Source organism: Typopeltis vanoorti, chromosome 12, assembly GCF_054136105.1.
Source record: "Typopeltis vanoorti isolate ZY-2024b chromosome 12, IOZ_Tvanoo_1.0, whole genome shotgun sequence".
NCBI lineage: Eukaryota > Metazoa > Arthropoda > Arachnida > Uropygi > Thelyphonidae > Typopeltis > Typopeltis vanoorti.
In genome coordinates this window covers 44,120,513-44,133,053 of record NC_143560.1, presented here as the reverse complement: position 1 = coordinate 44,133,053, position 12,541 = coordinate 44,120,513, and the positions used below count along the sequence as shown (strand labels likewise).

At 33.7% G+C, this 12,541-nt stretch overlaps 1 protein-coding gene across 2 annotated transcripts in view; it reads right to left on the bottom strand.

Moving 5' to 3' along the window:
* Window positions 1-12,541, bottom strand: part of LOC150100741 (uncharacterized) — a 207,183-nt gene that overhangs the window by 159,449 nt on the left and 35,193 nt on the right. For both annotated transcript variants that reach the window (XM_090401717.1, XM_090401718.1), the window contains exon 6: window positions 6,245-7,153. In XM_090401717.1, the coding sequence (XP_090257843.1) occupies window positions 6,245-7,153 (909 nt within the window). The remainder of the gene's footprint in view (window positions 1-6,244; window positions 7,154-12,541) is intronic.

Below are 12,541 nucleotides of genomic sequence, written 5' to 3'. Positions count from 1 at the left end.
ATCCTGGATGTCACACACTTCACTTCTTTATCAATGTCAGTGGGATCTTCTATATCAGGGTTTCCCAAACTGTGTTCCACGGATGGTAAATAAGTGTTCTGCGAGAAGTTCTCCTGAAATTTGTCATTTTAGTTTTCTAAGCATTTTTTATGAATAAATATTTTATAGTGGAAATATTCTGAGGAGAATAATATTCGTGAATATGTCGAAAAGCTCAGACCCAGAACACCTAATAACATCTGTGTGTCATTAATTTTCACACATCGAAACCTTACAACATTTTGGAAAGGGAACACCACTGTTTATGACCAGTCATAAAAATTGCCAGCAAGCGGATTATAACAATGGGCAGCGTATCCTCTGTTCTCAAAACTGAAGGAAATGACATCTGTGTAGCAAATGTCAGTGACAAAGCAGCATATTTTTAAACATGGAAATATTCATGAATTATTGTTAATTTTCACACATCGAAATCTTTCAACAATCGGGAAAGAGAATACCGCTGTTTATGACCGATCATAAAAATTGCCTGCAAGCCAATTACAACAATGGGCAGCGTATCCTCTGTTTTCCAAACTGAAAGAAATAACATCTGTGTTTCAAATGTTAGTGACCAATCAGCAAGGAAGTATAAAGAAAATTTTTCTACTAAAATTGAAGATCAAGGTGGTCTGTATCTGGTTCTCAAATTTAGTAATACTGAATACTTTCTTTGCAAGTTCATATTGTAGGGTAAAAGTTTCAAAACCATAGTGCCGTGATTTTTTAAAAGTAATAGGACTGCAGATTTAAACTTTAATATGAATAAGAGACAAGGGACTATGTTTAATTTTGGTATTAAAAAATCTCTTATTGAAGGTGTTTCTGATGCAACAGATAGTGAGTCATCCACCACCAGCCTACAAAGCAATCTCCAGGATGTACAAAACGAGGGGAAAACTACCAGCACACAGGAGAAAAAGTCTACATTCACTCGTAAGTACTTATAACAATATTATAAATTTTTGGTGATCAGAAATCAGCACAAATTAATTTAATGATGTTTATGTTTAATTAATTATTAATTAATAATCAATTATTAATAAAGAATCAGCTAAATTAACAATTAACTATTACAAAATATACATTACAAAATAACCAAGGTGTTCAGGATTTGTGAAGTGTTCCGTTGTAGGAAAAGTTTGGGAAACACTGTTCTATATTACAACTGTAGATGTTAGGTCATCATTCCAGCTGACACAGACTCAATTCTTATTCAGATCCCCAAGAGATAGTGTTCCTTTCTAAAAAATATTGTCAGATTGGAAGTTTTGAAATCCAGAAAGGTATTTACATGACATGTGGAAGTTACTCATTTATTCATTCAGTTGATTATATGTCTTCTATGATAACAATCACCTGTGTACAAAACAATGGACTGCACACAGCAAGTGTTAGATGCATCACATGGTTATCTGTACTCTGTAATCTGGATTTTTTTGTTTGTTTGTTTTTTTAAGTAATTGTTTTCGTTGGTCTTTAAAGCTGATCTCCGTTGTCTTTTCTAGTACATTATCCTGACAATGTTGTCAAATGTTAGACAGCAAAACATGTTCCCTATTTTTTTTCACATTAAAAATTTTTTTATCAAATGTGTCCTTGATAAATATTTTTATAGAGTATCTTAATCATATTCCATCCTGTTGTTCTTTCCTTTTAATCACTAAATCAGGAAATACAGATAGACTTTGAGATATGTAAATTTGAGATACATAAATCCATACTTAGGTATGAAATTCACTCAGACCTGCATGCTAAATCATCCCAGTTCCCACGTTCCTTGCTGTGAATGCACCTATATAGTGTTGTGCTTATTTTCACCTTTTTTGGTGTTTTTTCTAAATATTATTCAGGCTAGTAGTAAACGTATCCTTGAATCAAATTGTGAACTATCTCACAAATGTTCCGCAACTGATCTAGAAATGAAATCACGGATAATAAAGAAATATGAAGGTGGACAAAGCTTATTAGGTATAGCACGTGAATTTGGTCTTGTAATATCGACAGTAATTACCATAGTAAAGGATGCCTCATGTATAAAATATCATGTTAAAGGAACAGGCTAGCATGAAAACAACCATAATAACAAAAAATGTGAAGGTCCATTAACGGAGATGGAAACATTGTTTACAATATGGATGAAGACCTGATTTAGAAATGTATTCCTTTGAGCCTTATGACAGTACAGGTTAAGGCAAGAAGTTTATTAAGGACCTTAATGAAAACATTCTGAAAGAACACAGTTGTTTACTGAAAGCAATGGTTGGTTTGCATGTTTTAAAAATCATGCTAGCTTGAATTCAAACGGTCAAATTGTAAAATATATTTGGTGTGTTCAATGTTTAAAAATTGTCCAACTGGATATGGTATAAAATGTATGTTTGTATCTTTTATGTATTTAATAGAGTATATTTATGTTTTTTTTTTTTTTTACTATTTAATATTTCTGCATTGCATTACATCGTTTTTTTTTTTCTTTCATATGTGTTCATCATCATCATCATCAAATTCCTGCCATGTACCCTCAAGGGGTGTACAGGATATGACAGTACTACATGAAAAAATTACATCATTACTAACTTCCTATCTACAATTTTCCTCCAAATCAGTCTGTTACTTGTCAAGACTCCATAATTATCAGATCTTATATTTCTTTCATCTAAGGCACTTTGTACTGTATCAATCCACCTATATCTTGGTCTTCCTCTGGGTCGTTTTCCTGCCAACCTGGCAGAGAACACTTGTTTTGCTAATCTTTCCTCTCCCATTCTATTTAAATGACCATACCACCTGAGATTAGCTCTGCAAACGCATTCCTGGATGCTGACAATGTCAAGTTCTTTCCTAATATCCTCATTTTTAATATGATATTGCAATTGATGCCATCTGTTCATGCTTCGAATCTTTCTCAGGACTCTCATATCTGCGGTCTCTAGTCTTTGGTCAAGTGTTTTACTTCTGACCCAGCTCTCAGATCCATAAGTTAAAACTGGTTTGAACACTGTCTTGTATACAGCTAATTTAGTGTTCCGACTAATTTCTCTCTTACTCCATATGAATTTATTCAATTGACTTCCCACCATACCAGCTTTGCTGATTCTGTTGTCTATTTCTATATTTAATTTACCATCTTCAGTAAAAATCGTGCCTAAGTAGCTGAAATGTTTTACTTGTTCCACAGGTTCTCCATTCACAACACAGTTGACATTTTCAATGATTCTGCCTATTTTCATTGTCTTTGTCTTTTTATTGCTGACCTTCATACCATATCTATTACAACAGCTATTCAATTTAGTCAGAGAATCTTGCAGACTTGTAGCGGATTTATTTAGAAGTATAACATCATCTGCATAAAGCAAAGAGCTGACATTAACATCTCCAATTTTGATATCAGGTTTAATACCACTTTCCTTCATAACGTGATCTATATAGATAATGAATAACAGAGGGGATAATGTACATCCTTGTCTCACACCAGATTTAACATTAAACCATCTTCCTATACTTAGTTCAATTCTAACTGCTGACTTACAACTCAAATAAAGACTAAGTATTGCTTGATATAATGCCCCATTGACACCATATAACTGCAGCGTATTGAATAGCTTCTCTCTTGGCACCTTGTCATATGCCTTTTCCAAATGGACAAACCTTAAATACAGATCTTTGTTATATTCACATGCTTTCTCGACTATTTGTCGTAAAGTGAAGATCTGATCCTGACAGCCTCTATTTGGCCTGAATCCAGCTTGTTCTTCACCAAGCTTTTCTTCCACAATTCTTCTCAACCGTTTCTCAAATATACTTGCACAGATCTTGCCAGAAACACTCAGTAGGGAAATACGTCTGTAATTCTCACATTCAGTTTTATTTCCCTTTTTATATATGGGTACTATGAGAGCTCTACTCCAATCATCGGGAATTCTCCCTTCTGTCCAGGCTTTCTGAACTATGCAGTGCAGCCACTGTAAGACTTTTATACCACCATACTTCAGCATTTCTGGTCGAATATCATCTACTCCTGCTGCCTTTCCACATTTCAAGCCTTTGATGACTTTTTCTACTTCAAGTATGGATATGTATTCCTGACTGCATGCCTGGTCAGTGTTTTTTTATCACTGTGCTGTCATCACTGCTTGTTTCATTTAGCAGTTTTTCAAAGTAATTACTCCATACTTCGAGGATATCTTTTTCTCCTGTTTTCATGTCACCTTTATCATCTCTAACTCCTTTTACAGCACTCTTTCCTCCATTTCTAAGCTTCTTCAACAACCTCCAGAATATTTTGCCACCTTCTTGATATTTATTTTCTATATTCTTGCTAAAATCCTCCCATGACTTGGTTTAACTAGTTTTACACACTGTTTAGCTTTCTTACATTTGTCTCTGTATTCTGTAAGAGTAAAAGCTGACTTATTTGCCAGGAACTTTTGATATGCTTTCTCCTTTTCCTTCACTGCCTCTTTAACTTCCTGTGTCCACCAGGGAGTTCTGATTTTTTTATCCTTGCACACAACCTCACCATATGCCTCTCTGGCAGAATCAATCAATGTTTTCTTCAGAGTTTGCCACTGAATCTCCAAGGCTTGATTCCTGTTCTCAAACTCTTTCATTTCAATAATCTTTCTGTATTTTAGTCTACAGTTCACATCTGAGAGCTGCTCAACTTTTATTCGCTTTAAAACTTTCTTACATGTTATTCTTTTCAATATGAAATTCAATTTTATCCTGCTGAAGACTAAATAGTGATCACTTCCAATTTCAAATCCTCTGTACACTCTGGTGTCCTGCACTAGGGAGAAAACATCACTATCAACAATAACATAGTCAATGAGACTTATCTTATTCCTAGCCTCTTCTCTCCATGTGAATTTGTGCACATTTTTATGTTGGAACATGGTGTTAGTAATAACCAGTCCATGTCCTGAGCAGAAATCCAACAGATATTTGCCATTATTATTACCTTTGCTCTTTTCATCAAATTTTCCCAAAATATTTTTGTATGTCTCACAATCATTTCCTACTCTGCTATTTAGATCCCTAACAAGGACCAACTTTTCCTTTTTCATTGTGTCAGTTGCTTTTTCTAAAGCGTCAAAAAAGATTCCTCCACTTCTACCTTAGTAGAACCTTCTGTGGTACCATAGGCACAAATAAGTCTCATTGTCCAGTTCCCCATTCTCATATTTGCCCACATTACTCTACTTGAGAGAGTGACTGCCATTCAAGAAGATTAGCCTCGTATTTTGTGTTGAATACTATGGCTACTCCTTCTTTTCCTTGATTGTCATTGCCTGAATATAACATTTTGTATTTATTGCTCAGAAAGATCTCACCAGTTTTGGTCTTTTTTGTTTCAGTCACCCCTATTATGTCGATCTGGTACTTATCTAATTCCTGAGCTAGCTCCATTTCTTTGCCATTCAGGCTTCTTACGTTGATAGTACCGATCTTTAACTTTGGTGATGTTGAGTTGGGGTTTGTTTTCAGATTTGTTCCAGTAGCTGACTTTTCGCTGTTCACCCTGGTTCCCTGGCGAAAACAACGGGGGTCTTGTTTAACCGGGCGACGCCCCAGCCGGCATGAAATTTTTTCATGTTGTACCATCATTTTTTATTTTGGTTTAACCAATAAGAATACAATTTGGTCGGCTAAATCCCAAATTGCCAGCCAATCCTCGTTCGTTCAGTATCAAAGTAGATACCCAACAGGGTGCACCACAAGAAGGTGAGTATTGGACATTAGGTGAGAAGCCCTGGTAGGTTCTCCGCATTGACATGACAAAGTTGATTATGAAAGGTCGAGGGAAGGGAGAGAATCCAACTTAAGTAAATTTTGACTTGCATAAGGAATTGCAGAACAGTCTATTTACATATAAATGAAATCGCCACTACCACCATCAGTTTGATCATATATCCTGCAGCCAGTTATGACAATGTAAGTTGGCTTGTTTTCAAAAACAAAAGTTTATTAGGACAGCGTGGTTAATTCTTTCTCCGTTTGTTTGTGTATTCATAGGAGTTGTGTGGAGTAAAAAATCCTGCCATCTAAGAGCTGTATATGTCTGCCTGGAAAAAATGCCTTATATTAAAGTTGCAGTTCCAGGCAATGCTAAGTTAGCTGTTCCTAAATGAAGTAACAATAACTGGATTTTATATTAGTAATATATCTTATCAACAAACTCAAAAATCAGAAAAAAACTTACTTTAGGTGAACTTCTTTAGATTCCCGATTCTTGGCAGTAGATTTGGTGTGATGGATAAACTTTTCCATAAACAGCTCAAGCCCTCTTTTTGGCATTTCCTTTTCTTTCTCAAGCTCTATAACAGAATCAGGACTGCCACTAAGTCTTGGAACAAAGGATCGAACAGATTCCAGAACTTTAGCTTTTAAATCTGAAAAAGAAATTGTTTTTTTATCCTTCTCAACAATGCTTTGATCATCACCAGACATCCTAGTTACAGATACGCCAGACTCTTTGAGAAAAATATCCTGATTCTGCATTTCTTCCGAAGAAATCAGCATCTCAGAGTGTTTTTCTAAATATGTATTAGGTAAATTAGTTATAACTTTCAAAGGACTTGAAGAACTGCAGTTTTCAGTTGCACTCTCAGAAAATGTCATATTATTATCTGGGTAAGCAGTTTCAAAGGGACAATTTGCTGTATCTTTCTGTACATCTTTCAAAAGTTCCTTATGGTCTAATAATGAAGCATTGATATTATGAATTTCAATCATTTCAGTGCATTTATCATTACTGGTAATGCTATTGTCTCCTTTACCTATAGCATCACAGCCATTCAGAATGGAATCATTTGGTATCAAATTATTGTCTATACTATTAACTTCTTGTTCTGCAATAGAATCATTTGCTGTGTCAGAAAATTTCTCACCTCCTCCATTTCTATTTAATAAAGAAGACAATGAAGGCAGTTCATGCAAATCCTCTTCCTCATCATCAATACCAGTAGATGAATTTACTTTCAATAATGAATCCAGACTGTAAGAAGTTCTCACTGAAATATCTTTATCATTATTAACTGCAGAACAATTGATAGTTGGTATAGTATCAATAGAACCTGAAGTGTTTGGTGACCTCAAAAAATTCTTCTCTCTGCAAATAAAATAAACAATTATTAAATTACTATCTTTTGCATTTTAATTATAAAATAAAATTTTTTTTAAAAATAAATAAATAATAAAGAGTGAAAACTGATACACAAATAAAACTAAAATGAATGAATGAAATATTAACTTTCACTCATCAAATGAAATTTCTAGATCAATTTTAAACCCATTCTTTACAAACACTAGTTAAATGTTATTTAATTTCTTATGCATAGGTAACTAACAGAATTGTAACAACACTACCAATTTACTTAGTTAATTAGTCTAAGTAGCATTCTAACAACTCTAATTAAATAACTGGACTGTTACTTGTGTGTTAAAAATGCTGTGTGTGTGTGTGTGTGTGTAACTCTCAGCTGAGAACATTATCATTTCTTCCATCAAGTGGTCCTACTGAGATATAAAAATATTCTATTTTCAAATAGAAAAAATTAAAAAAATAAAATAAAATAAAACTCTGTAATGCTTGCTCACTTCCAAAAGATAGAAGGCAGAACTCTTTCATCCCTAATTTTCAAATATTATTTGGCATACAGCTGCATTACTCATTGGTATAAGTTTAATAGAGATTATAGAGATTATCTTTACAATTTACTTGTAGAGTGTCCACATGGTTAGCCTAGTGGTTATGCGCTTAAGTCTTTGTTGTACAGTCTCCTTATCAATATCCTTATCCATCCAAATGCTTAATCGGTGATCATTGCAGACAATTTCATTAATTTTTGCAACGTTTTGTTCGGTTGCTGCCGTGACAGGGCGATCCAGTTGTTCGTCATCTTCTGACAATTTGGGACTTATTTAACCAAACTGTATTTCTAACTGTTTATACTGCATACAATATGATGATACAACTTTATCAAACATCATGGCAGTTGAGGCTATCACTAATTTAATAAGACCCTCATTATCTTTGTCTAGAAACTAGAGCAAACACTGAAAATTCAGCTGAACAACCTTAAACTCAGCAGATGAAAACAGGAACCATCAACATAATAATAATTAATGGCAAATGAAAAGGAGTGGAGCTTTCAGAAGAATTGCAGAAATATTATGTGGACATAAGTGAAGTTATTGAGATAAAAAAAAAAAAAAAATCTAAATAATAATTATAAGATGTTATATTCAGACAAAATAATCAGGAAATAACCAAAAGGTAAATTTCCTCAATGACAGGCAATTTCAACAGTGATATAGACAAATTTCAAAATGAAAAATGCAGCAATGAGACTTATTTGTGCCTAGGTTCCTGCAGAAGGTTCTAGTAAGAGAGGGAAAAAAAACAAAAAAACTGGGGATTATTAGGAAACAGCGAATGACATAAAGAGAAACCAGTTCTTGTTGGAGATCTAATTTTTCTCATAATTTTCCCAAGAAATCTTTTGGGAAAATTTGAAGAAAAGAGTAAAGCTAATAATAATAATAGTATCTGCTAGATTCCTGTTCAGGAAATGGACTAGTCATGACTAACACCAACATAAAACTTGGGGGGGGGGGGGGGGAACACATGAAGAAAACACAAAAAAAACACTCAAAATCAAATAGATCAGTGGTCTCAAACTGGCGGCCTGCAGGCTGCATCCGACCCCTGAAGCAATTTTACACAGCCTGTGAATACATTTCAATTATGTATTTGTTGTAAATACGGTGCGTATAATTTTAGAGATATAGAGATATGGACTGAGCTTATGTGTGCATAAGCTCAGTCCATATCTACAATTTACAATCAGTAAATTTAGTTTGCAAGCCGACAGTTGGTGGCGCTTCAGTATTCTAGTGTTTCCGATGCACAGCTACGCAGTTCATATTGCAATATAGATGGAGACAGACTAACGTACGGCTTATAAAATCTGTTTATTTGTGCTTCTTGTTAGATCTACATCATATCAATACCTATCATTTAGAATTGCACATAACTTTTGAGTGTTGCTTACATACGAAAATTCATCTTGTTGAATTAAAGTTGTAAATAAAATTATAATAGTGATTTTAATTAATAGATTAAACTGCAAGCCATGTCTTTAACAAAGAGTAAAAGAAAAGTGGATGAAAAAGGACATGTTTTTCAAGATAAATGGGAAATTATGTACTTTTGCGGTGTTGTGCGCAATAAAATTGTATGTTTTATTTGTAATAAGAGAATATCAGTTCCAAAAGAATACAATTTACGTCGCCATTACGAAACGAATCATGAAGAAAAATTTGAAATGTTGGAAGGCAAATTGAGGGAAGAAAAGTTACAGTTTCTGAAATCTGGCTTACAACGACAACAAAATTTTTTTACTGAAGCAAATAAATCCAGTGAAGCAACAGTTCACGCAAATTTTGCTCTCGCGCACATCATTGCAAAACGATCAAAACCATTTACTGATGGCGAATTCCTTAAAGATTGTTTCATTAAGTCTGCTGAACTTCTTTGTCCTGACAAACAACAATTATTTAAAAATATTAGTTTGTCAGCCAACATGGTAGCGAAACATATTAACGAAATCGCTAGTGATTTACGATGTCAGTTAAAAGAAAAAAGTATAGATAGATTTTGCAGCATTCTCAATAGCAGTTGATGAGAGTACTGACATCACAGATATAGCACAACTTGCCATTTTCGTATAAGGTGTTACTGATGAATTTGAAGTAATTGAGGAATTATTGGAAATAATTCCTATGGAAGGAAAAACTGGTGCACAGGATATTTTTTCTGAAATAAAAACTGTAATAGATAAATATAAATTAAGTTGGGATAAAATGGTTGGATTTGTAAGTGATGGGGCAGCTGCTATGGTTGGTAAAAAATATGTAGCAGCAGTAAAATTAAGAAATATAGTGAAAGAAGAAAAATTTCCGAATAAATTTTGCACTATACATTGCATTCTTCATCAAGAAGCACTTTGTGCCAAAAGTTTGCAGATGGATAATATTATGGAAACAGTAACTAAAACAGTAAACTTTATCCGTGGATGAACTCCAAATCATCGAGAATTTGTTGCATTGCGTGAAGAAATTGAAAGTGAGTATACGGAGAAATGATTTATTAAAACAAGGTGAGGTGGTTAAGTCGAAGAGCTGTATTAAAACAGTTTTTTGATTTAATAAATGAAATCAAAATTTTCATGACAAAAAAATAAAACCATCGACGAGCTACATAATGAAACATGGATAACAGATTTAGCATTTCTTGTCGACTTAACCGGCCATTTAAATATTCTCAATAAAGAGTTGCGAGGAAAGAATAAACTTATCACTGACGTGTATGCTTGTATTAAAGCTTTTAAAGTTAAATTGCAATTATGGGAAACACAACTGGAATCAAAAAATTTTGTACATTTCCTACATCTTAAATCCTGCCCTATTATTTCAAATGAAAAATCTCAAGAATATGCAAGAAAAATAGCATTATTACGAGAAAAATTTGAAGAAAAATTTAAAGATTTTAATGATTTGGAGTCCGATTTTACATTATTTTCATTACCATTAAAAATGAACGTGAATAACGCACCAGAAAATCTACAAATGGAGCTAATTAATTTACAGTGTGATATAAATCTTATTCAAAGATTTGAAGATACAGATTTGATCAACTTTTATTCGTACTTGTCAAAAGATAAATACCCTCAGTTACGAATTTTTGCAATAAGAGTAACCACTTTGTTTGGGAGTACATTTATATGTGAACAGTTTTTTCGCAGTTGAAAATTAATAAGTCTAAGAAAGGAACCCGATTGACCGATGAGCATCTACAATCAGTGATGAAGATAGTTTCTAGTAATTTTTCTCCAGGCTACAAACTTTATCAGAATCTTGAAAGTTTATTTTTCACTTGGTTAGAGTATAATAAGTTTAGTTTAATCCTTTATCCAAGTGTGAGCAAACAAAGTTTGCGCCTGAAAGTATCTTCAGGACTGGGGTAAGGTGGTACAACACCAGGGCAACTCGTTGCAAAGGTGGAGCAAGCTACCAACACTCCTGTCTCAGTACCTCCTATAATGCAAAACACAACTCCTTGCGGATATGTCTAATGTTATGCATTAAGGGAAGGGCCACTACCCAGACTAGTTTCAACCTTTATTGAGGTCTCTTCAGTGGGAGCCAGGCCCAAGCTGAGATACCAGGCAGAAGCATTCGCAGGTCATCTCTACCTACAGGAGTTGCCAAATGGTGTGCCACCCTTTTTTAATAAATTACTCTGGATTTAGAGAAAGATGTTGAAAGTTTATTTTTCACTTGGTTAGAACTTGCTCCACCTTTGCAACGAGTTGCCCTGGTGTTGTACCACCTTACCCCAGTCCTGAAGATACTTTCAGGCGCAAACTTTGTTTGCTCACACTTGGATAAAGGATTAAACTAAACTTATTTTATCAGAATCGAAACGCCATCAAGTGTCAAGTTGCTTTATTTCTTACTGCAACTTGACACTTGATGGCATTTCAATGGAAGTTTATGATTATTTACATACAAACATATGTATTTTTTCTGTATGTGTCGAAGAAAAATTTAATAAATAAAAGAAAGAGAATAGGTTGTCATTATTTATTCTCAAGTAAGTTATAAAGGTTATAAAAGGGTTTCATAATTATAAAGGTTATAAAGGGGTGGTATCCAAACATTAGGGGTTAGTACGGTTCAATATATATATATATATATATATTCACTCTCATTTTGTTAAAAAAAAAATTCCAGCCCATCAGCTGCTTTCACATCGTGCATTCGGCCTGCATGCAATTTGAGTTTGAGACCACTGAAATAGATTACATTACTGTTGAGAGTAATCTCTTCATAAAAAATGCAGGATACAAGATCATACAGGGGATCTGAAATTGGAAGCTTACCACTTAGTTTCAAGTAGAATAAAAACGAATATCCAATAAAAAAAAAAATATATGCACAAAACTTTTAAAAAGACTTCAAGCTCAGCAATTTCAGAGGCCAACCATAGATTTTCTTCTTCCAAACATGGATCCAAACAAGTGGCCTGTTCCAGTATCTTGCCATCTCTTTCTTGGTTTTCTGATTCTTCTTTTTCAATTTATTTTATATCTGTATAATATTTTCGGTAGTCTGCTTTTGTTCATTCGATTTACATGTTCTATCCATTTTTGTTTATACTGTCTTATGTAGTAATTAACTGGTTTTATATTCAGGGATTGTAAAATTTCTTCATTTGTTTTATGGTCCCACTTGGTATATGCAGCTGTTTTTCTGAGAAATTTCATTTCTTCTGTTTGAATTAGTTTTTCATCTTTCCTTTTTATGGTCCATGTTTCACTTCCATATAGTAGTTGGTTTTGACAAGACATTATATAGTCTAATCTGATTCTAGTGTGTTTTTGTACTAGGGATGGCTTAAATATATTATTTATTATGCCATTTACTTTGACAA